General features: G+C 48.8%; 1 protein-coding gene and 1 long non-coding RNA gene across 6 annotated transcripts in view; both read right to left on the reverse strand.

Moving 5' to 3' along the window:
* The window catches only part of SNX29 (sorting nexin 29), a 493,450-nt gene that overhangs the window by 457,903 nt on the left and 9,758 nt on the right, over window positions 1-25,789 (reverse strand). For all 5 annotated transcript variants that reach the window (XR_006708071.1, XR_006708072.1, XM_045460338.1 and 2 more), the window contains exons 2-3: window positions 17,056-17,120; window positions 14,766-14,818 (exon numbers count right to left, since the gene is read on the reverse strand). Coding sequence is in view for 3 of the 5 variants with exons in the window: in XM_045460338.1 (XP_045316294.1) it covers window positions 14,766-14,818; window positions 17,056-17,120 (118 nt within the window). In the remaining 2 variants the exon portion in view is untranslated. The remainder of the gene's footprint in view (window positions 1-14,765; window positions 14,819-17,055; window positions 17,121-25,789) is intronic.
* On the reverse strand, window positions 11,056-14,649 carry LOC123588930. The gene is made up of 2 exons (XR_006708074.1): window positions 13,214-14,649; window positions 11,056-11,483 (listed from the first exon to the last, which is right to left on the reverse strand). It is a non-coding gene; the product is annotated as an uncharacterized LOC123588930 (long non-coding RNA).

A 25,789-nucleotide genomic window follows, 5' to 3' on the forward strand; every position in this document is an offset into this window, starting at 1 on the left:
TGCTGATGCTCTATCTCTCTCTCTCAAAAATAAATAAAACATTAAAAGAAATTTAAATAAAAAGCACTAGTCAAAAAAAAATCACTTCAAGTGTTTACGCATACAACTGTTTACCAGATAAAGAGATACATCGACTGTGGTGTATCGATACAGAACGATGCTCAGCACCCCCTACGAAGGGGTGAAAAACTGACACTACAACGAAGATGAGCCTTGGAAACACTATGCTAAGGGAAAGAAGTCAGACCCAAAAGGCCACACGGTGCAGGATTCCATGAAACGCTAAGAAAAGGTAAATATATACAAACCAAAAGTCAATCCGTGGTCGCCTAACGCTGGAATCAGGGGTTAACTATAAATTGGCACAGGAGGTGGGGCGCCTGGGTGGCGCAGTCGGTTAAGCGGCCGACTTCAGCCAGGTCACGATCTCGCGGTCCGTGGGTTCGAGCCCCGCGTCGGGCTCTGGGCTGATGGCTCAGAGCCTGGAGCCTGTTTCCGATTCTGTGTCTCCCTCTCTCTCTGCCCCTCCCCCGTTCATGCTCTGTCTCTCTCTGTCCCAAAAATAAATAAATGTTGAAAAAAAAAATTAAAAAAAAAAAAATTGGCACAGGAAGAAACTTTGGCACGATGAAAATGTCCTAAAACTATATTGTGGTTAATGGTTGCACAACTCTATAAAAGTCCTGAAAAAAAAAATCAGTGCATTGTACCCTTACAAGAGGTAGATTTGTATGGTATGTATATTAGACTTCAAAAAAAGCTATTTAAAAAGAAAAAAAAAAATGGTCCTCAAGGTGCTCAGTAAAGCTTGATAAAGGAGTTCATGTATGGAAAATCAAATAGCCTGCTCCGGCTGAACGTGAAAGTTACCTACCACCAGCACAAGGGGACACGGCATGAGCTTAACTAGTTTACTGCTGAAATTCTACAAGCTGCCACCTCTATTTCAAGACTCCTTAACCTGCCACATCAATCTACAGTAAGATTCTTAAGAATCCTCTACTTTTTTATGGCAAACGTTAGAACAACAGACAGGATCAACAATAAAAGTAACCTTATGAAGGAGGGCACATTTCAAAGCGCTCCTTTCATGTGTTAGAGGAACCTTTTGGAGAAAACCAAGTACAGTTATGAAAATGGACTGGATTATCCTCATGTGGAAAGCTCCAACGTCACCTGGAGTGGAGTCAACTGTACCCCTAAAAATCAGGCAATTAACAGCATCAGCCCTGTGTCAGATTTAAGGCAGCACGATCACACCAGCCTTGCTAAGGCAAGGCCGTGACATGACAACCATTTGCAGCGGCTATGCTCTCTATTTGTGCCTTATGAACTAACTTTTCCAAAGGGCACATCCTGTAGCCTGTGAATTTCACTGGCAAAGACCAGTCCTCCGCTGCAATCTACAAGTCGGATAAAGATTTACAAATGAAAATATTCGAAACAACATTATCTGCACCTGTGGAAAGTTAAAAAACACCTAAAGAGCTGACACTGGGAACTAGTTGAATGAACAGTAACAGAGCATATCGTCAAATGCTATTTAGCCCTTAAAACTCATACCAAGAGCTTCTAGTGAAGACCCACAGGTTTAAAATATAAAATGAAAAGTAAGCGGGATATAAAACTACATACTGGGGCGCCTGGGTGGCTCAGTCGGTTAGGCGTCTGACTTCAGCTCGGGTCACGATCTCGCGGTCCGAGGGTTCGAGCCCCACGTCAGGCTCTGGGCTGATGGCTCAGAGCCTGAAGCCTGCTTCCGATTCTGTGTCTCCCTCTCTCTCTGCCCCTCCCCCGTTCATGCTGTGTCTCTCTCTGTCTCAAAAATAAATTTAAAAAAAACGTTAAAAAAAAATTTTTTTTTCAACATTTATTTATTTTTGGGACAGAGTGAGACAGAGCATGAACGGGGGAGGGGCAGAGAGAGAGGGAGACACAGAATCGGAAGCAGGCTCCAGGCTCTGAGCCATCAGCCCAGAGCCCGACGCGGGGCTCGAACTCACGGACTGCGAGATCGTGACCTGGCTGAAGTCGGACGCTTAACCGACTGTGCCACCCAGGCGCCCCAAAAAAAATTTTTTTTTTAAAAAACTACATACTAAGTATGCTCTCAAGCATGCTAAAAAAGAATCCTAAAGGGAATTAGGTGAAAAAAAATTAAGAGCCACTTCGTAAAAGAATTACTGCTGATGTCCTTCTTGCCTTTATGTTTTCCTGAACTTAACTTCTTTCCAAAATAAGCATTAAAGAAATATTCTTATCTCAAAAACCAGAAATATTGCTACATTGAGCTACAACAAATGAAGAAATACGATTTAAAAGTTATGATGAGGAAAAAGTGTACAACTATTTTAAATGCTTATAGAGAACTTGAAATACATTTCTTTTTAAGTTTAGATGATAATGTTAAGCAAAAAAAAAAAAAAAAAAAGGAAATCTAAAAAAAGATTTTAAAAAGTGTTTCTAACCCACAAATAAAAAATACTGCAGGGGCACCTGGGTGGCTCAGTCACTTAAGGATCCGAGTTTGGCTCAGGTCGTGGTCTCACGGTTCTTGAGTTCCAGCCCACTTCAGGATTCATCATCCTCTGCCCTCCTGAGATTCTCTCTCTCTCTCCCTCTCTGCCCCTTGCTCACTCGTACTCTCTCTCTCTCTCTCTCTCTCAAAAGAAGAAAAAGAGGGGCACCTGGGTGGCTCAGTTGGTTAAGTGTCTGACTTTGGCTCAGGTCATGATCTCACGGTTCGTGAGTTCGAGCCCCGCGTCGGGCTCTGTGCTGACAGCTCAGAGCCTGGAGCCTGCTTCAGATTCTGTGTCTCCCTCTCTCTCTGCCCCTTTCTGGCTCACGCTCTGTCTCTCTCTGTCCCTCAAAAGTACATAAATGTTAAAAAAAAAAAAAAAATTTTTTTGTAAAAAAGGAAGAAAAAGAAAAGATGCTCAAGGGGAACCTGGGTGGCTCAGCTGGTGAAGCACCTGACTCTTGATTTCAGCTCAAGTCATATTCTCATGGTACAGGAGTTTGAGTCCTGCATCAGGCTCCACACTGACAGTGTGCAGCCTGCTTGGGATTCTCTCTCCCTCTCTCTCTGCCCCTTCCCTGCTCGCTCACTCTCTCTCTTTCAAAAATAAATAAATAAACTTTAAAAAAATAAAAACTAGTAGAATTAAAAAACTAAAAATAATTAGAACGATTATTGGAACCGTAACTTGGAAAGGTAACCATAACTTGGAAAGGGTTCGGCCAAGAGAGAAAATGCAGAAGCAGAACATTACATATGATTCAATTTTCGTAAAACAATAGCAATAAAACCTGTGTTTTATTTGTAAAAATTCTGAGAACATGGAGAAAACCGCAGAACAAATAAATCTCGGTCATGAACACAAGGTACCCAGAGGGAGGGAAGGGAGTGAAAAAGAGAGCAAAAAAAAAGTTGACACAGAACCAGAAAAAAAAATGCAAGCCTGGTAAGGGCGAAAACTCACAAGGCAATAGTCTTCAAGACAGTGTCAAGTGTGAGCGTTTGAGGGTGTAAAAAGAAAGTAAAAAAATCAAATGTATGTTCTACCAGAAGAGCGAGAAATCAAAACAATGAGCAATTCTTAAATGGGTTAAATCGTAATTTCTGACCATTTTCACAAGTTACTGACACCAGCACAGGATCTGTCTTCTCTGGGGTGGACAGACCTCCAGCCCTCTCCAGAAGCAAACGCTGTCCCGGCTTCTCCCGGCAGAAGAGACGTTTGAAAATCAGGAACAGGGGCTGGCGGCTGGGAAGGAAATCAGCTGAAGGGGCTGGTGACATTAAAAGGGAAAAAGAACGGAGACCAGAGTCCCTAGATGCAGAAGGAGGGAATAAATGGGAAATGAGACAGAGAAGGGACATTAAGCCAGTGGCCCATGGGTCTCCAAGCCTGGTGGGAACGCACAGTCTGGGAGAAAGAAAACTTCACGCCGAAGCCTGCTTTCAAACAAAAGGGAACAACTGAAAACCAGTTTGTTCTGATTCGTGGCCACACCTTAGAGCCAGAGAACGGACGTCTCATCCTCCGTGTCCAGTCAGCACCTCAGGCTTATCAAGGCTCAGTCACAATGCTTCTCGATCCTTCCGTCTCTCCTCCCAAGAGCACTCCCTCCACCCAGCCCCCCTGTCCCCTGCTCCCCGGGCCCCATCGCACCCCACCCATCCCCCCCACCTCCTCGGGAAATGCAGATCTGACTATATTGTCCTTTATTTCTCTCTCAACCATGCCACACTTTGCCATGGCATACAGTCCATGACACAATTTCAGAAGGGACACAGATGAACATTTCTATGTTCATCACTTCAATGCATCAAGAAAATCTATAACCAGCCGTCCGTCTTTGATATCACTGATGCTGTTACTTAGGACAAGACCAGAGTCATAAGACAGGGCCTTCAAATTCCACCACAAGCCAACACGGTATAGAGAAATGGCAAAAACTGTGAAAATGGTATGCAAATAGCCACAGCCTAGGAAATGATACCCTAACTGGGGTGCCTGGGGGGCTCAGTCAGTTAAGCATCCAACTCTTGATTTCGGCTCAGGTCATGATCTCACAGTTCATGAATTCAAGCCCCATACTGGGCTCTCCGCTGACAGCGTGGAGCCTGCTTGGGACTCTCTCTTCTTCTCTCTGGCCCTCCCCTGCTCTCTCTCTCTCAAAATGAATTAAAAAAAAAAAAAAAAAAGAGGGGCACCAGGGTGGCTCAGTCAGTTGAGCGTCTGACTTCAGCTCAGGTCATGATCTGGTGGTTCATGAGTTCGAGCCCCATATCAGGCTCACTGCTGTCAGCCTGCTGGCACACAGCCCGCTTTGGATCCTCTGTCCCCCTTCTTTCTGCCCCTCCCCTACTTACACTCTCCCTCTCAATAAATAAATAAAACATTAAAAAAAAAAACAACTTAGGGGCACCTGGGTGGCTCGTCAGTTAAGCAATGGACTCTTGGTTTCACCTCAGGTCATGATCTCACTGTACAGGAGTTTGAGCCCCGGGTCAGGCTCCGCACTAACACTGCTTGGGATTCTTCTCCCCCTCTCTTTCTGCCTCTCCCCAGGTCCTGTTCAATCGCTCGCTCTCTCTCTCTCTCTCAAAATAAATAAATAAACTTAAAATAAAATAAAATTTAAAAAAAAGAAAAAGAAAAACAATGATACCCTAATGGATAAAGTTCAAACACCTAGTGACTTTCCAGATCACCTCCCAACACCTACAACACATCATCCACAATCCCCCCTTTTGCTCATGCCTGCCTCCACCTTCGCACTTGCTACTCCTGCTGCTGGAATTCCCATTCTGCCCATGTGACCACTAAAGACCCAGTACTCACCTCTCACGTCTATACAACGTAATTGTTACTACAGGCCTCCTTGACTGTCCGCAATTTACATGCCCGGACTCAATCACAGAAACATCTCGTCCAGTTTACATCCCTAAAGCCAACACAGTAGTCTCCCGATAAATGTTAAAAAAAATTACACACACACACACACACACACAATGTGGAATCACCTACTACAGATCCTCAAAGTGGAAATGAAGTACTCAAGATAGGAGGATAGAAAATCCAATTAATGAACCCCAAGATTTTTTGCAGGATGAGAAGAATTAAAACATCGAGGCAACAACTCAAACTAATAGCTTGGGAAGAAACCCATGACAAGCCGAAGACAAAAATCACATGATGAACAAGACCTTTAAAAGAAGAAAAGGAATGCCTGACAAAGCCATTTGGTTTCATAAGTGTCCAGAGGAATCCATAACGACAGTTTTCAACTGTGCTGAGAATAACATTAAGGAACAGCAAAGGTCAGCTGGTTTTGTTTTGTAGCTTCCTGAAAAGTTCATGAATGTTTCTAACTCTTCACAGGTAAAGAAAAATCACCAAAACAAATCACTCTTCCCTGGCAAGCTTTGAAAGGAGAAGAAATGCTCCTTTCTCCGACTTCTTCTGACAACATTCCCCAAAAGGATCACAAAAATGTACATTTCCTAAATGTTCTGAGACAAATACTGAAAGCCAACCCATTGCCACCCATCACGGCAAAGAGACCCAGTTGCGCAGAGAATATTTACCAAGTGTCCGGACACTTTACATAAAATTACAACGACAGTAACAATAGCTAACAATTTCTGGAAACATACTAGCTGTTCGGCTTCTCGTGAACTGACTCAGAGCTCTACTGAGTCGATAAAGTTACTGCTGTTCCCATTTACAGATGAGGACGTTGAGGCACAAGAAAGTCAAAACGTGCCCACAGTCCAACATGACTGGGGACTGGTGACACGAGGATTCAAACTGAGCTCCAATTCCCACACTCATCCTGCCGGCCCCAAGTTTGGGTCGCTGCTGATAATTCCAATGGACACCTTCCAGACGGTGTTCTGTAATTCCACGGAGGAAGGAGACGCTTCTGAGGAACAATAACGTATCTGGCCCTTGAGGTGACTTCCAGTGCCTGCTGAGTCCTTGGGCCATTATTTCCGGAAGGCAAACTCTTCAAAACACACATTACAGCCTCTCCCAAGGCCAGCGTGACTGACAGTACGTGGAATAATTTTCATGAAGCACAAGAATGGGTCTTTGTTCGAGGGCCAAACAGAGCAGGACCGCAACTCCAACGGGAAGGGGTGAGGAGAAACGCTGAGCTCGGGAGCCTGCTGACTGCCCCACTTCCTCCTGGGGGGCTTTCGGAGGACAAAATCATGCAAGGAGCCTCGCCTGCCATTTCCTTTCATGTCCGTGGTGTCTAATGCTTTACATGAGGCCCGTGGCATCTTGCTGTGTGATCTCCGAAAGATCAAACACATCTGCCTCCCACACACTCACACTTTGCGATTTCGGCTGTAACAGAATAATACTGTGTACAAAAGGCACAGGGGCAGCGCTCTTTCCCAGACTTGAGCCGTTCACAAACAGATGGGCAACTTTTGTTACATCCGAGCATGGGTAGCCTGGTTTACTTGTCCTGGGTTTGACTCCTGTTTTCCACGGGAGAGATGCCTGTTTGAAAAGGGAAAACTCTATTGCTGTCGCAGCACTGGGCCCCACAGAGCAAGCCCCTGTGCCGCTCTGCTGGAGGAAGGCTAAGCCCGAAGCCTCTGTTTAGACAGGAGGAAGGGGCTGTGCTGGACACACTTTGAACCGTAGGATACTGTTGTCTTCGCAGGTCGAAAGGACCAAGTATCAGTAATTCCATTTCATTCAACCTCACATTAATACCAAACCAGGTCTCTCCCCCAGTATCACTGAGACTGGAAAAGAAAAGGCGAACCACTGAGCCACTAGGCAGCTGAGGGGAATTGAATGCCCTGACATTTAACACTTAATATTAAGTACTTTTTGGGGAAACGGTGTGTTAGGAAAACCACAAGGGGCTATAGTGTCAGAGAACAGGACCACAGTAGGAAAACAAAGTCTGTCTCCAATCCTGTTCACTACCTACAAACCACGTGACCCACCTAACCAAAGTGCATGCTCCAGCACCAATGGGTACTAGATACAAAGTCAATGCTACAAAAATGACCAGCCTCCAAGGTTTTACAGCTGTAAGAGCAGGGAAATTACCCTGCTCCTGCTTGCCTACCCCTCAGGGTCACTGCAAGGATCAAAGGACACCGATCCCAGAGACATGAACATTTTTATTTTTTGTTTATTTTTTAATGTTTATTTAATTTTTTGAGAGAGAGAAAGAGAGAGACCGAGCACAAGGAGGGGAGGGGCAGAGAGAGGGAGACACAGAATCCGCAGCAGGCTCCAGGCTCTGAGCTGTCAGCACAGAGCCGGATATGGGGCTCAAACTTGTGAACTGCGAGATCATGACCCGAGCCCAAGTTTGTTGCTTAACCGACCGAGCCACACAGGTGCCCCTGGACACGAACATTTTTAAACCACATGGTATTGTCACAAGAAAGCCTATCACTACAATACAGCAGCAACAGGGGACAACTGGTGGGCATTATGGCCACCCTGTGTTCATTCATAACAGCCACCTTCATAACAGCACCCAGATTTCATTCGAAAGTTTACTTCTGCTTCACTGGATCCTGTCTTGCGATGGTGACCCAAGGAAACACCTCGCACTACACGAGCCAGCGGGCTCCCAGGAAGCTCCTTCAGCCAAATCCTTCTGCTGGTGGCGAGCAGGTGGTCATGTGACCTGAGACTGAGACTGGCCAGTCAGGTGTTTCCTCCCTAGACCTTCAATCTTGACCAGAATGAGAGTCACTCTGGCAGCGGCACCTTAACTGGACCAGCATTCCTGCTAAGAGACACCTCTGGGCCCCTGTGTCCAGCACAGGAGCCTTCCAAAGTTGTCTTGACTCCATCCCATCTCCAAACGCGGCCTTCCATCAATTCTAGAAGCCCACAACATTCTTAGCTGGAGATTCCTGTTGCTTGTTGCCCAAGAGCCTTGGCAGATACAGCTGTGTGCCAGCCTTTCAAAAGGTCCTACCGGTGGGGCGCCTGGGTGGCTCGGTCGGTTGGGCGTCCGACTTCGGCTCAGGTCATGATCTCGCGGTCCGTGAGTTCGAGCCCCGCGTCAGGCTCTGTGCTGACAGCTCAGAGCCTGAAGCCTGCTTCAGATTCTGTGTGTGTGTGTCTCTCTCTCTCTGACCCTCCCCTGTTCATGCTCTGTCTCTCTCTCTCTCTCAAAAATAAATAAACGTTAAAAAAAAAAAATTTAAAAAAAAAAAGTTCCTACGGGTGTTCGTCCAACCAACTGGAATCTGGCTATGACCCTAAGCCAACACTCACAGTCATGCCCAGAACTTTACCTACGACAGTCAATTTTCAGTGGCCTCCAAAGGTAACACTTGGCCTTTTAAGAGAAGATCCCTTCCAATTATCCATTATATCTTAGTAGTCACTTGTTCTCAGTTTCCTATAGGAGAATGACACAGAAGAGACACATCTCAGGACGTGGGGTCTGAGAACTATACCCAGAGTTACGTCGAAAGAAATCTTCCACCTTCGGGAACATCGAAAAGTCTCGCTAATACAGTTTTGCCCTTCCCTTCCGTCTGCAGACTGGTGCCTGCATCAGTACACAGCATGGCAGGAGTCCCGGCTGAGTGAGGACCGTCCCCACCAGACTTCACTCCGTATGGAGTGAAATTAACACTCCGACATGTTTGGCACTTTTACACACAGTATCTGACTTAATCCTCCCAAATGGCAGGGCAGCTCTGATTCTGACCACCTTTTCAGATGCGTGCGTTTTCCCCACACCACCGAGCGATTCTCTGACACCAGCTGGGTGTCCTACCTACACCTCAACTCAATTCTGACATTTTCCACCTGGAGACAACATTAGAGACCCCACAGGTGAAGGTCTGTTCTGCAAAGAAGCTGTTGGTGTGGCTTGTCGTGCATTTCCGCCCAGAGCCGCACACACACAGTCATGGGGGGCTTACTAGTCGGCCTGTGCTCTGTATCCGGGCTCAGGATCAGAACTGGCCCTTCTGTCCCCGACGCCAAGAGGAATTAATTCGCCTCACCTCCTTGAGCCAGACCAGGCTGGGCCCCTGGAATGGATCAGGGAGGGCAGAGAAATATGCACACACACACCCGGGCTCCAGAGATTGTGAGACACAATTAGAGAAACAGAGGAAAAAACGGCTTGCTCAGGACCGCACTCGGGCAGACTTAATAAATCACGTATGGGTAAGTGTAGATGTTGCCCCGGTGGGAAGACTTAGTCGGAAGTCCCACCTGAGGGGAGGGCGCTCTGCTCAGGACGCTCCATCGGGACTCCAACGGGGCTGCTCGCCGCTGGGCTCCCCCAGCCAGAAGGCTGGATGTTGTGAGTACCCGATTTGATGAATTTAGCCTTCTCTGTTCTTCTCTGTATTTTTCTCCCTCTTTATGTTTATTGGAATTGTTGAATTGCTTATATTCCCTTTCCCTCATAATTAATAGAGCTTTCCTCCACGAAACCAAAAGTGTGGCTATCGTGAATTAGTACTATTCAGAACAAGGTCTCAGTTCTATGAGACGCCACACATCCCCCCGCCCCCTCCCCCCCCAACCCCGGCCACAAGCCCAGGCTGTCACCTGTACTTCTGCCTGACCGGCTGTGTATCTCAAACATTCCCACGACCTCCTCCGTGGGTTAGATGAATTTGCCAGAGCGACTCACAGAACTCAGAGAAACATTTTACTTACTAGATAACCGGCTTATTATAAGAGGATGATGTGAACTCAGGAACAGCCAGGGGGAGGGCCGGGCGGGGCCAGGTAAAGGAAGAGAACACGCAACTTCCGTGCCCTCCTCAGGAGCGCCTCTCTCCCTGCACCCCTGTGTGCTCATCAACACAGGAGCTCTCGGGACCCCATCCTTTTGGGTTTGTATGAAGATTTCATGACATAGGCACAACTGATTAAATCACCAGGAGCTGGCAACTGAACTCCACCTCCAGCCCCTCACCTCTCCCCGGGGGGGGGGGGCTGCTGGGAAAGAAAGTTCCAACACTCTGATAGCGTGGCTGGTTCTCCTGGCCACCAGCCCCCAACCTTTGGGACTTTCTAAAAGTCACTGTATTCACATAACAGAAGACACCTTCATGGCTCTCATCGCTTTGGAAATTCCAGGGGTTGTACAGCTCAAGGCCAAGAATGGCAAAGAACAAATATGTTTCCTGTTTAAATCAAGATATCACAGTAGACCTAATTCTTGGGCTCTGAGAAGTTAGGCAGGTGGCTCAACCGCAAAGGGGAAGAGCCAGACTCGAAGCCAGGCAGTGAGAGCCAGAGCTCTCTCCTGCCAGCCTGCCCAGGGCACATCGCCAACCTCCTAGACATAGCCCTCAAGTCACGTTCTGTAATCACTGCCTCACTGGGCTATCTTCCCCAGTAGAAAGAAAGCCACCCGAAGGGTAGAAACACTCCTGAAATACTTGAGAAGGCCCCGTGTCCAGCACAGAACCTGACACCAGCTAAGCATTCAGCAACTAACTGCTGAACAAATGAGTGATCCAATAAATATTTATTGAGCACTTACTATGGGCCAGGCACTGTGGACACAGTGTGCGCAAAATAGGTTTATTTCCGGCTTGTCATGCAGTTGAACAGATAAACGTAATCAATCCATCGTACCAACGCGGAATGTGAAAAAGAGATTTCTAGACTCTGACAGTATTGAGCGGGGGTCACAAAGGACAACCCCTCACAGAAAGTGTGCAGATCCATGGTACAGAGCAAGGAAAATAGCTCCAGATGATTGGGACTTTGGGGCCTGGTGGGGCAGGGGGAGAACTGCAGTCAGGGGACCTGAAGACTTCCCCGACAATTATTCAAAGACTTTGAAAACAAACAAAACAAAACAAAACCAGAAAAGGCCAGGCCAGAGTAGCTGGAGCAAAGAGCCAGACTGTATCAGGGATGCAAGTCTTTTTCCAAAGAGCGAAGGTTCTCTATGGCAGAGTGAAGGGACGGCAACTGCATTCTTCGTAAGTCTCTCTGTGCAGAGGAAGCAGGACAAAAAGGAGGGCAGGGAGTCAGTCGATGGCAGCCATCCTATGGGGGGTGTGGTGACCGGGACAGGGTGATAGCAGGGAGCTGGAAAGCAGTGAATACATGTGAGGTGACCTCTGGTGCTGGGCCATTTGTCAGGGGTGGAGAAAAAGGGGACTCATCTATCTTTCCAGACCCCACAACAAAATGTTCTTAACTGCAAGGTTAAGCTTTGTCACAATACAAGGACAATGATGTGGCCTTTCCTGTATGAAGGTGGTGCCACCTCTACCCAAACATATTGCAAAGATAAGACCAAGACTCTGATATGGAGAAGGAACCCTCAGTGTGGGGGAAAAACAATTTTTTTAACGTTTATTTATTTTTGAGAGACAGACCGTGAGCAGCAAAGGGGCAGAGAGAGAGGGAGACACAGAATCCGAAGCAGGCTCCAGGCTCCAAGCTGTCAGCACAGAGCCCGACGCGGGGCTAGAACTCACGAACTGTGAAATCATGACCTGAGCCACAGTCGGATGCTTAACCAACTGAGCCACTCAGGCGCCCCAAAACAATTTTTTTAAACACAGCTTCAAAATCAACATAATCACTAATTGTAGCCTAACACGGGAAGAATGGACTTCAGAGCCCGAGAAACTAGGGTCCCACTTTCAACTCTAACTTTCTCAGATGTCTAACCTTGGCTGCATTACTCTACTGGACTGAGTCTGTTTTCTCGTCCGTGAAGAAGGAATAACACCACCACTCCAGACACTGTGTAGGAGACTGAGCGTCAACATGCACAAGGAGTGGCCAGAGACGTGAGAAGCAGTAATTATCGGGGCACCTGGATGGCGCAGTTGGTTAAGCATCTGACTCTTGATCTGAGCTCAGGTCACCATCTCACAGTTTGTGAGTTCAAGCCCCCCATCGGGCTCTGTGCTGATGGGGTGGAGCCTGCCAGGGATTCGGTCTCTGCTTCTCTCTGCTCCTCTGCCATGTGTGTGCATGCACGCACGCACTCTCTCTCTCTCTCAAAATAAATAAGAAGCAGTAACCATTATTATTAACATAAAGCAGCACCCTCCTTTTAGCCATAAACCACAGCTCTCGTTGAAGGAATTAACTTTCTAACTTCTATGAAACGTAATATTTTACCTACTAAGAACTTTAGTAGTATATTCTATTATATAAGAACACATTCATTTAACATTTAGAGATGGATTCTCTCTCTCAAGAAAAGAACAGGATAATTACGAAAATAAAAAAGTGATGGAGAAGTCCTGAGCACACACACCCTCACCCATCCACACACATGCATGCACGCGCACTCACACACATATGTGCAGCTGGTCTAGGATGGGAGGGAGAATTGCATCATTAATGAATGAGCCTCCCAGATGATTCTGATGCAGGTGGACCTTGTGTCCCCAAAGCAGGACCCCTGTGCTGACCAAGGCCAGGCCTCATAGTAGAGCCTCAAGACCAACTGTAAAATGCAAATCATAAAAAAAAAAAAGAATTATTCTATATTTACACTTATTAAAACCGTATGATACGGGTGGAAGGACAGACAAAAAGATCAATGAAACAGAAACAGACACTGACGAGTAAGTAAATAAAAATCTCAGTAAGGATACAGCTTTTATACTCTTAAGGATAAAGCTTTTGCTCTGGCACTTTCCATGGCTATTTTATCTTCCAGCAAACACCTACAGATTTACGTCCGTTCTACTTACTGCTTATGAGTACTCCGCTGGGAAGGAGAGAGGTCAGGACCCAGGGCCTGCCTGCTGTCTCCATGTTCAGTCAAGGCACAAAAGCATTCATAAACCAGTTATTACAATGCAACATGGCAAGTTCTGTAATAACAATAATTTCATCTACTGAAACAAAAGAGAACTGAAACAATAAATCAGTCTAATGATCTGATGCCACAACCACATACTAAGAACCAAATGTGCGACAGGCACAAAATGTCTGTGCAAAAGAGAGAGATACACACTAGAGGAGTCGCCCCTCGGCCCTCAAAGCTCACAAGCCTCGTGGTGCCACAGATTAAACAGCTGACTACGATACGATGCCGTGCACGCGCTCACCCAGTCGCTCACCCTGATGGGTCTTTCCTAAGCACCTTCTACACGCTTCCAGGCACCAGACTTACATCAGTGATCAAGACAGCAAACATCCCTGTCTGCACAAAGCTGACATGACAACACCCAGAGACAGAAACCAACAAAATAAACAAGCCTAACATACAGTCTGTCAGCTGGTGGTAAGTGCCAGGGAGAAAAACCAGGTGAAGGAGAGACAGGATACGGGAGGAGTGCAGTGTTAAATCTGCACCGGTTTCAAATAGTCCCTGCAGCTCTATGACAATGTGGCACTATGCGCTTTGCTCCGGCTGGTAAAGTGTGTCAAAGGACAGACCAGGAACGGGCTCTGCTGGGGGTGCTGGGGTGAGTGGGCCGGGCCACGGCCAGTCTCCGGAATGACATGAGCACTGAGCAAGCGAGTTCCCTCATTTCCCTTCCTTCGCGGGGAATGTTCCTCCCGCCACCATGAATCACTGAATGACTTCACAAAGCAAATGCCTGTGTGTCTCTTACCTTTGCCAAAACATTCCCATCTCCTCCCAGGCAATGTGAGAAGCTTACACAATTATGTCAGTCCTTCCCGGGTCAGGAAAGTCAATGCCAATTTTGGGGCTTCTTTTTTAGATATATATATAAAGGAAATAAGCAATCACAGTATAAAATATGAAGACCAACAGAAAGTATAAAGATTCCCAATATTCTTAGACCCAGGATTACCTGTGTTCACATTCTGGTATGTTCTTCGCCAGAGTGGTGGTTTAACATAGCTAGCATCACTCTGCATCGACATAACTTTATATCCTGGTCTTTTTGTTTTAACTACATAAAATGTAAATTACTACATGTGCATTTCTCTGCTTCAAGTCAACGCTGTGTGGACGTCAATTTAATGGCTATGTGACATTCTGTTCTACTGATGCTCTGCTTAGATTTCTGATTTGCCATCATTATCAATTACCCTGAAGATAACCTTATGCAGAAAGGTATTTCAAACAATTCCCTCAGAATGGACTACCAGAAGGAATAGTACAGGAAGCCGCGAATACGCGACACGAGCCGTCACTGCGTAGGTGATCCACAGCTTACCCAAGCTGAATCACCGCACCTCTCGGCTGCAGAGACAACACAGAAGCGACTCAGCTCTGGCCGCCTTTTTGGTCTTGACAGTAGATGGTTTTAGAAGCGACACGTTTACCTGCTGTCGGAATCCGAGGCGATCTCCTTTCTCCCTCCAAAGCGGATCTGGCACTGCACGGAAAAAGAAGCCGCTAGATTAGCGGTTGGGATGGGACACTCAAAAGTCACTAACAGCCCACACAGGCCTTCGGGGTCATGGGACACACAGGGCCAGAAACTCCAGGTACCGAGTCGGGGTGTCCCCTTGTCCCAGGTGTCAAGCCAAGACGTGAGGCAGCTTTCCAGCCGCCACCTACTGAAGCCTTTATCTCCCACTTGCACAGAAGAAGGCGTGTGGGAAAACAGTGCTAAGAGGAAAACTGAAGTACACAGCCTTGTGCAGATTTTCTAGGAAGCTTCTGTATGTCAGCAGCTGACTGTCTGAACACAGAGCTCCCCACGGGCAACAATTAATACTTACACAAATCTGTGGAGATGGGTGCCTTTGGAAAGGGCCCCAGAGTTGTTATGACTGGCTAGGAAATTATGGCAGCATGATTCAAGCCTCAAACATGTCATCTGGTTGTGCCGAATGACAATTCACCCAGGGTGGATACAGATGAAAGCAAACCATTCTTTCTTTTCTAATTGTGGTAAAATATAAACAACGTAAAATTCACCATCTTAACCATTTTTAGTTACACCATTCAATTCACAATATCGCACAGCCATCAGCCACTCTCTCCCCTGTGGGGAGCAGGCTCGCAAGATTCCGGAACTTATTCATCCAAAGAATGAATGCATTAATGAATTTAAATGATGTATTTGTCAAAACACGTGGGACCGCATACTTAAAATTAGTGTATTTTATTGCATGCCTCAATTATATGTCAGTAAGATTGATTTTTAAAAACCATATGTACACTTTCACCCACTAAAATATTTAACAACAATAATAATAACAGCAGCTCTGGGCATCAGCTCCAATTTATTTCTGTTCAACAGCTACACTTAAAGTGGTGCCAGGGGCGCCTGAGTGAATCAGTCGGCTGAGCGCTGAACGCTTGATTTCAGCTCAGGTCATGATCTCCAGGTCCGTGAGTTCAAGCCCTGCATTGGGCTCTGCACTGACAGGGCAAAGTCTGCTTGGGATTCTTTCTCCCCCTCTCTCTTCCCCTCCGCACCCTCCCCTCAAAATAAATACACTTAAATATATAGATGTAAAGTGGTTCCACTTGCCTCTTCATTTTCCTTATATTTCCCAGTTGTGGAATAAAGAAAGAAATGAGTAATGTGGGCTCCGTTGCTGTGGCCCAGGCGCTGGGCCCTGTACCTACTCTAACAAATGCGGTTCCCTCCACAGCGCTCTGGAGAGCAGTGACCCGATTACAGAGAAGAGGGATGCTCAGAGAGGCTGGATGAGAGGCCCCGGCACACACAGCTTGGAGGAAGTGAAGCTGGTATTCAACTCCAGGGGCACCTGAGCCTGTGTCCTCTCCACCACGCACCACACCAGGACGCCTGGAGGCCGGGGAGACGCCAAGTGCTCCGGGCTCAGTCCCACACTCGACACACATCTCTCCAGAAGCACTTCTCACCCTACCTTGCTCTTAGCATGCATGTAACTGTCAGTCGCCTTTCCAAAATGTGAGCTACCTGGAGGTCAGGGTCGGAGCCTCGCTTTGCTACTTATTACCTGCAACTTCCAGAGCAAAGTATTGGACCTCTCGGAGCTTCAGTTTCCTTGTGGGTAAACTGCAAACAACTGCAGGAACTGCCTCAGAGGCTGGTGGGAAGGATTCAACGGGGAGCGCTTAGCAGGGGGCCTGGGACGTGACGAGCGTGCACTAAATGATGCACGTGTGACTCACGCAGGCCAGGCCGGCACGCTGATGCCAGCCTAAGCCAAAGCTTGCTTCCAGGCCCGGCCAAAAGCCGGACGCCAAAAGCGGCACCGAGGAGAGCCCTCCGGGAGGGCCCACCGGACCCCGGGCGAGGCTTCCTCCCTCCTGTCTGCCTCTGCTCTTGTGCCCAGCGGGGGGCTAACTCCAACCACGACCTCAGCTCCTGGAAGCGTTGCCATCAAACTGCCTGGAGGGAAACTTCGAAACCAACACCAACAGTCCTCCCATGGGGACGTCACGAAGGACGGGGCCTCCAAAGGTATCAGAAAGTCAGGACGTGGGCGCCTCTCCCTCGCTGCTTCGAACTGCCTCACCTGCCCTATCGTTTCCTGGGGAACACCGCCAGCCTCACTGCTCCCAGAAAGTGGGAGTAAGTCCGCGCACGTGGAAGGGCAGAGATGACCCCATGTGAATTGCCTGGCACCGTTACTCGACCTCAGAGGCAAATGCGAGCTTCCCTCTTACCTGTTTCACTGCATCCAGGAGTCGCTCCAGCAGAAACTGTCTTTTCAAGTCATTGTTCTGTGATCCTAAAATGCAACAAGGCGTCATTAGTTCTGTTGCACGTAAGCCTTTTATCGAGACTTTCTGCCACATGCCGTAGGGCTGTCCCCACCTAGCATCAGCCGCCTCTGCGAGGAGAACAAGACCAGGTACCAATAATCTACATCATTACAATGGAGTCTGGCCATCTGCCTGTTAGGCATCACAGGAAAGCAGCTAAACTAGTATTCCCCGAAGTTGAAGAATGTGTCCAGCATAGTCTAACCCAGGGTTACCCCACCTTGGTGCTTCTAACGTTTGGGCCAGATCATTCTCTGTGGTGGGGCTGCCCTGTGAACGGCAGGGTGTTTAGGAGCATCCCCGGCCTCCACCCACCAGATACCGAGTGCACACACATACACACACCCTGGTTGTGGCAACAAAAACGTCTCCGGATGTTACCAAATGTCCTCCGGGGGACAAACTGCCCCCCCAGGTGAGAACCCACAGTGTAACTATAACCGAGGTTCCCTAGTATGGCAGGCACTGCCCACTGGCTGACCTCACTCTCTCTAGCATCCTTTCCCCAGGCCACCTCCTGCGGTACAAGCTGCAAAACCAAATGACTCCTTTTCTCAGCCTCTTTTGGAAGGCTGGCCTTAGAGAGCAGAGGGCCGTGGGCATTGGGGAAACCACGCCTTCCTGATCAAAGAACAGATGGTAATCGCTTCATTCCTCCTTCCGTCCCTCACGCCTTCACCATAAACACCCTGGGGGGAGCCAGAGCATCACCGGGCAGCCATGAAGCAACAAGCTTGGAAGGAAGGTCAAGGGAATCAGAGACTCCAGCCCTGGTGCCATTTCACTGCTGAACCAATACCAGAAATCTCCCACCTCTCACACAGCAAATAACCCTGTTTGCTCAAACCGCTGTATGCCGGGCTGTTACTTGCGGCCAAAAGCATTCCTAACCAAGGCACGTAGCGTGTGCTCAACTTCCGTTTATGAGGGTCAAAGGCAGGCACACTTTAAAGCACCAAGCAGAACCCTGTCAGAGCTACATCTGCGGTCCCTTGCGAGGCCCAGGGACCCCAATCAACGGAGACACGGCTACGTACTGTGACGCACCAAACACAGAACAGAGTCATTTCAAACAAGACTCAAATTCAGAGGTACAAGAGCAGACGCCCCACGCCATAAGCCTGGAAGTGCCACCAAGCTGCTTCGCTCTTGGGCAATTAAACACGGGCTTCACCAGGGAGTACCAGCTGGGCGTCACCCCACAGACGGTCAGCGATTCATCCAAATCATGCCAGGGCCACTGGGCTGACCACCACTGTGACCGCGTGTGGAGCACCTCCTGCGTGCCAGCCGCTACACTCAGTGCTCGGCATGATCACACCCTGTAATTTCCACAACCACCCTGCAACCAAGGGATCGGGATCCACCCCCCCCCCCCCCCCCCCCCGCACCACGCAGCAGACGGGGAAGGTGAAGCTCAGGGAGAACAGCATTGTGTGTGCGATGCACTCAGTATTAATCTAACTTCTACCGTGTGCCAGACAGTGTCCCAAGGGCTGGGGACACAGGAGTTAAGTGGTAGACAAGAGCCATCTTCTCATGGAGCAAAACTTCTATTAGGGAAGAAACCCAGAGCACCTAAGTAAACCTACAATGGGAGGACGTCAGAGAGTCATAGTCGGAGGAAAAGCAGATGGGGTGATGAGACAGGGAGGAAGCAAGAGGCCCCGGCGGCCAGGGTGGCGGTGGAAGGCCTCTCCGCCCAGCCGACAGGTGAGCTGAGCCCTGTATGGGGACCAGGAACAAGCCTGGAGAGCTACGGCAGACCAGCATTCCAGGCAGAGCAGGCAGCCAGGGCAGATGCCCAGAGGCAGGAACAAGCTTGGTTTCTAGTCTTCCAGGATCAGAAGGAAATCAGCTGTGACTTGAGCAAAAAGCCAAAAGGAGGAAGTAAAGAGGAGACAGCAGGCAGGAGCCGGTTACAAAGGGCCTCACGGACCAAAATCACAGGTTTGGGGTAGGTTTTGTTCTCATCTGAATACCACTTGGTGGAACTGTGATCCTCAGTCAAGACCATGCCCCTCCAGAGCCTATGTCCAGGCCACCACACAAGGCTGCTGCCTCACTCCAGACCCAGAGATAAAGCCAGTCACGGACACACGGTGATACAACTGACTTCCCGAACTCTGCCACTGTTATTTTTTCTGGAGGGCTCTGAGAAAGGATGGCCTCCATGTCATTCCCACCTCACAAGGCCATGATGAAGCATCATTCAGGACGCCTAAAGATGCCACCTGCCCAAGACCCCCCAAACAGCTCTCTTGATACCTGTGTCTGTCAATAAATCCTACTCTTTGTTTAACATGTTTGGCTCCCGCTCTTCTCTCTCTAACGCCAGGATGGACAAGTCGGGCTCTCGTTCTTCCTTCTTCCAAGTACTGCATCCAACAACGCTACCTGGCCTTGGGCAGTGCCAGCTGGAAACTCGACAAGGCTTTCCACCCTGAAATGCCCTTGCCATTTTCTTTCATCATAAAAGTAATTTATGTGATAGAATTCGCACATGACCCATCTATTCCACATCTGGGTAGACACCCAAAAGAATTGAAAGCAGGGTCTCGAAGAGATACTTGTACACCCATGTTCACAGCAGCATCACTCACAGTGGCTGCAATGTGAAACAGCCCAAGTGTCGATCGACAGATAAAGGGATAAGCGAAATGTGGCCTATCTACACAATGCATTATTACTCAGCTGCAAAAAGGAAGGAAATTCTGCAATCTGCTAGATGGATGAACCTCGAGGACATTATGCTAAGCCCCCAAAAAGATAAATACTGCAGGGTGCCTGGGTGGCTCAGTCGGTTGAGCGTTCAAATTCAGCGCAGGTCAGGATCCCGCAGTTCGTGGGTTGGAGCCCCGCATCCGGCTCTGTGCTGGCAGCTCAGAGCCAGGAGCCTGCTTCGGGTTCTGCGTCTCCCTCTCTCTGCCCCTCCCCCACTCATGCATGCGCACGTGCTCACGCTCTTTCAAAAATAAATATTAAAAAGGGGCGCCTAGGTGGCTCAGTCGGTTAAGTGTCCAACTTCGGCTCAGGTCGTGATCTCGCGGTCCGTGAGTTCAAGCCCCGCATCGGGCTCTGTGCTGACAGCTCAGATTCTGTGTCAGATTCTGTTTCAGATTCTGTGTCTCCCTCTCTCTCTGACCCTCCCCCACTCATGCTCTGTCTCTGTCTCAAAAATAAATAAACGTGAAAAAAAAATTTTTTTTAAAAAGTGGTTACAATGGTGAATTTTGTTATGTGTATTTTACCACAGTAAAAAACAAATCAGGAGAAAAAAAATGTGCCAAGAAAATAAAAATCTCCATCGTCTTGCTACTGGTCATTTTTAGCACAGTGACTCTCAAGTTTTTGGATTCACACAAATCTCCTCGGGTCTTGTTCAAAGGCAGGTTCTGATTCGGCAGTTCTGGGTGGGGCCTGGAATTTGGTATTTCTCACGAGCTCCGGGTGATGCTGAGGCCGCTGGTTCCTGACCCACACCTGAACAGCAAGGACGTCACAGCCTATGCTTCCTGACAGGCATGATGATCCCATATGTCTTCTACAGTGTCTTGAGCCACTGCTTTTCCTAGATGAGATGTCAGCAGCCTCCTCTGCCCTACCTTGCAAAGCCTCTCTTCGTGGTGCGAGAAAAGGCCTGTTCGCTACGGAGGACCGATCTGAGGTTGTGCGGGCCTCAGCCCTCCATTCACCCTTCCTGGCTGTAATCCCTCTGTGGTAAGAAGTGCACTTGTGTGACACCGTCCTGACCTCAGAAGAGGCACCTGTGGCCACCCTGGCCCTAACTGCGGACTCAGAGAAAGGAGTGTCGTAGGGCAAAGGGAGCCCAGGCGGCCTTGGGGGCATGCAGCCACTGCAGGGGGTGCCCGGGAGGCCACGGCCCTGAGGAGCAGTGGAAGGAGCACCAGTGGAAAGTCACAAGGCATCATGAGTTATCTCCATAGGGCTGCTTGCTGGCCATGTGACAGGGACACTCACTTCCCTTCTCTGGGCACTGGTTTCTGCATGAGATCATGTTCTCCTAGCTCTGCAGTCTGGAACATGGGGCCCTGGTGGAGACAAGGCAGGCAGAAGAATCTATGCCACCAGGGTCCTTCCTGCCTTCTTCCAGTGAAGAAGGGCGGCGGGGGGTGCCATTAAGGGATGGACATTTAACCCTTGACACAGATAAAGTGGCTCCATTCACCGGAGCCCTGAGGCTCAGTGGGGAGCACCCAAGGCTGGTCTCATGGGAAGTACTCAAGGAGAGATTCGGTTTCAAGTCCATCAAGTCCACTAGCTCCTGGCTCGGCCGTCTGCTAAATCTTGCTGGCTTTCAAGCCTTGTAACAAACCTGCAGTCACAGCCCCACTGCCGACTCAGCAAGGATTTCTCTGTGATTCTCTGTGAAGCAAGCCCCAGCCTTCCTGCTCTCTGCCTTTTCCAAGGGCAGCCCTCAGTCCACACCCTTGACCACAAGGGCCAGAACAGGCTTCTTTTGAATTTCTTGGTAGATCACTATCAAAATGAAAATAGAAAATGGAAAGGTACCCCAGGGAATACCCCCAGGGGGCCACAAAACTGTCGGAGAAATGCAGTGATCCCCTGAGGCTCTAACACAGATATGACATGTGTATGTCTATCTTTGTTGTTTTTAGTGTTTAGAATCCTGAGGATCCTAAATCAATTTCTACCACAAACCTCCAGCCTTCAGTTACTTCCTAGGGAGAAAGAGCAGGGGTTAAGAAAGCCCAGGGGCGCCCCAGTAACTCCCTCGGTTAAGACTTCAGCTCAGGTCATGATCTCTCAGTTCGTGGGTTCGTGCCCCACGTTAGGCTCTGTGCTGACAGCTCAGAGCCTGGAGCCTGCTTCCAATTCTGTATCTCCCTCTCTCTCTACGCCTCCCCTGCTCGCACTCAGTCTCACTCTCCAAAATAACTAAACATTAAAAAAAAAAAAAAAAAAAAAAAAAGGAAGAAAAGAAAAAGAATGGGATAGCCCAGATTCCTCACCTCTGGCTATGTGACCATAGGTAAGGTACTTATCCTCTCTGCACCTCCTAGATCTATTCAATAAATAAGCATCCACATTGCACCTAAAGCAGTGCCCAGTCTATACCAATCACTTTTTACATGTTAGCTACTATTATTGTTGTTGACAGCCCTATACCCCCCAGGGGTGTCAGACATCTGGCTCTAAGAAATGCTTTCAACTGGCTGCTTTCTCTCTGAAGCACAGGGAAGCTACGCAACCCAGGCCTCTGTGCTCACTGCCCTGAGGGGGATAAAAGTGATAAAGTCCCCATGGACTCTAGGGAGGGGAAAACAATCAAGATATACCAAGAACTCTATGTACATTCCTTCTCTAATCCTTGCAAGGACCCTGGAGGTCAAGGTTAAATAAAGGTGCCACTCTCAGAGGAGGTAGGTCATTTGATCAAGGCCACATACACACTCAAACAGTAGTATCTCCCTGGCTCTCCATGCAGCGGCAGACGTAAAGTCACGCCAGGTATTTCTCTGGCTGAAGGCTAATCCTTGCAATGCACTGAACAGGTACTTGGAAGGGAAGAAAAGGGCAATGTTCTTTGGGTGCCCGCTGCACGCCAGGAATTCTGCCCAAGGTCACGTGGCAAAATCAGTGGCGCAACAGAGGCTAACCCCCTGGTCTGCCTGACTCCTGGACTAGTGCTCCCTGTACCATGCCACACTGCCATTCTGCCAGGGCCCAGGGAGGCTTACTGAAAAAGTAGGAACTTGAGGGGCGCCTGGGTGGCGCAGTCGGTTAAGCGTCCGACTTCAGCCAGGTCACGATCTCGCAGTCCGTGAGTTCAAGCCCCGCGTCAGGCTCTGGGCTGATGGCTCAGAGCCTGGAGCCTGTTTCCGATTCTGTGTCTCCCTCTCTCTCTGCCCCTCCCCCGTTCATGCTCTGTCTCTCTCCGTCCCAAAAATAAATAAACGTTGAAAAAAAAAAAATTAAAAAAAAAAAAAGTAGGAACTTGAGCTGTGCTTTAAAAGGTGGAAAGAACTAGAATAGGTAAATCCACACAGACAGAACACAAGTACTTAATGAGTCCGGGGTCTCCTTTGGGGTGATGAAAATCTTTTGGAACTAGACAGAGATGCTGGTTACACGACATCATTAATGTAGTAAATGCCAGTGAATTGTTCACTTTGAAATGGTTGGTTTAATAATTGTTAAGGGGGGGGGCAGGAGGGCCAAAGGACTCCAGATAGCAGCACCCAGCCCCCGTCTCACTTCTCTTCCATATTTCTGGTTCCACTGAGGGGCTCTGACGCTAAGAGGTCCTTCACTTCTGCATCATCAGCCTAATAACGGGGAACAGGCACAGTCCAATAAAGCAAGTTCTGAGAGGTTTGGTTACGAGGGGCCCTACGAACGGTGGGTGGAGATACGTGGCTCTCAACCAGGGTGATTTTGCCTTCACCACGGGACACTGGGCAATGTCTGCAGATATTGTCGGCACAAGTCGGAGGGGGCACGGGGCAGGTGGAGGCCAGGGATGCTGTTAAACCTCCGACAGCACACAGGACGGCCCCCACGGCAGAGTTATCTGGCCTGTCAGCAATGCTGCAATTAGGAAATTCTTCCTGAAAGTACATGTGATTATCCCACTTCAGAGATGAAGAAACTGAGGCTCTGAGAGGCTACATAACTGAAACCTCCACTTGTGCTCTGACTCCTGTCTCCTCTCATCTGCTCAAGGACATATCCAGCAACTGCCCCACCAAGTCAGTTTTTTCTTCTCATCTGTGCAATTCTTTTGTTGTAAAGTTTATTTATTTATTTTGAGAGAGACAGTAGGGGAGGAGCAGAGAGAGAGAGGGAAAGAGAATCCCAAGCAGGCTCCACACCTTCAGCGCACAACCTGACGTGGGGCTCGAACCCACAGAACTGTGAGATCCTCGCCTGAGCGGAAACCAAGAGCCGGATGCTTAACCGACTGAGCCCCCCGGGCGCCCCTCATCTGTGCAATTCTTACAGCATGCGAGGATGTCAGAACATCTCCCCGCAAGTTTACCAAAAGCCACGCCCGCGCCTGCACACGCTTCCAGCTGCCAGCACAGCTCTTCCTTCGCGGGAGAGCCAGCCCTGCTGTGACTGCTGCTCCGGGCTGTGGCCCTGTGCCCTTCTGTTCCCATGGCCTTCACCCTGCACCGATTACCTACACAGCGGCACAGGTGGCAGCAGATGACTGAGCGATCTTATACAACAAACACACGATACGCTCAATGATATTATAGGAGCTGTTCATGCAACGCACCCTGCAAAAGGGCAGTTAATGAGTTTCTATCAAGTCCTAAGCATGTGATGGGCTGTCTCAGATGATTTGTATTTCTGGTTTTCACTGAATAAACCTGCACCTTTAATGTGCCCCAGGACAGAGGTCAGCAAACTTTTTCCGTCAAGAGCCAGACAGTAAACATTTTAGGCTTTGTGGGTCATGTGGTCCCAACTCCTCAACTCTGCTCTGACATCTCAAAAGCAGCCATAGATGATACATTACGGAACGAGCATAGCTGTTTACAAGAACAGGCCTTGGGCTGGATTTGGCCTACGGGCCATAGTTTGCCAACCACTGCCCTAGCAGAATTAATCAGATGGAGGTTTTAAAAATTAACACAACACTGTCTGTGTTTCTAGACGTTATGGCTATCCAGTAAGCAGTAAGACGGTTACACGTTAGGGATTTCCGGAAGACTATAGACCAGACCCACACCTTAATCTTCCCTCACCCTATAACCAACGGCCCACATCGGAGCCTGGCAAGGGATAGGTACACCACCAACGCGTGGCCACCGCTGCAAGGCCGGCTCGCTCATGTTTGCAGGCATACAGGATGCTTGGCCCTCTCAGCCCAGTGGAGAGTTTAGTGCGTTGTTTGTTTAGTTTCCATGATGCCCAAAACCCCACCACCATTCCAAAGCAGGAGCAAGAGAGAATGGGCACAAAGGGCGGCCTCGCATAGGCCAGAGAGGCATGTACAAGCCCAACATCAGATCTTCCCTCCCAACCCCCATGCCTCCAAGGTCAGGCGCAGGATGGAAATGCGTGCAGTGGGCAGGGAGGGCAGAAAAGAGGGACAGGAAGGGACTGAGGGGTGCCTCTGGAGAGACGGCAGCTGCTACCGGGCTCCGGAGGACAGCACCGCACAGGGGACAGCACCGCACAGCAACACCATCATGCAGTTGCCCCATCTTGTGGTTTTTCAAAGGAGACAGAAACTCAGATCTTCACGTCAATCAGTTGGCACCTAATTTTACAGCAGCGTTTCAGCCAACTCTGCCCGAACCAAACACAAGACACCCAGGGGCCAGATCTGCTACAAATCTTCTGTTCTGAGATACACATTAAACCTTTATATCCACCCATGAGATGTGTGCTCATGACCCCTTCCTAACGGATAAAGGAACCGAGGTTTGGAGACATCGATCCCTTGTCCCAGGAAGAATGCCCCAACGCTGGACCCCAACACCCAGGCCTTCCAGCCTCCACAAGACCAGGCTAACCTCGGGCAGCCCAGCTTGCATGCAGGCAAAGGGACTCCACAAAGGGCCACTAAAGACAAACCAACCTCCCAGTGGCCGGCTCAAGTGTCACCTTCTGTGAGAAACCTCCCTGCCCCGACACA

The sequence above is a fragment of the Leopardus geoffroyi genome, chromosome E3 (genome assembly GCF_018350155.1).
Source record: "Leopardus geoffroyi isolate Oge1 chromosome E3, O.geoffroyi_Oge1_pat1.0, whole genome shotgun sequence".
NCBI lineage: Eukaryota > Metazoa > Chordata > Mammalia > Carnivora > Felidae > Leopardus > Leopardus geoffroyi.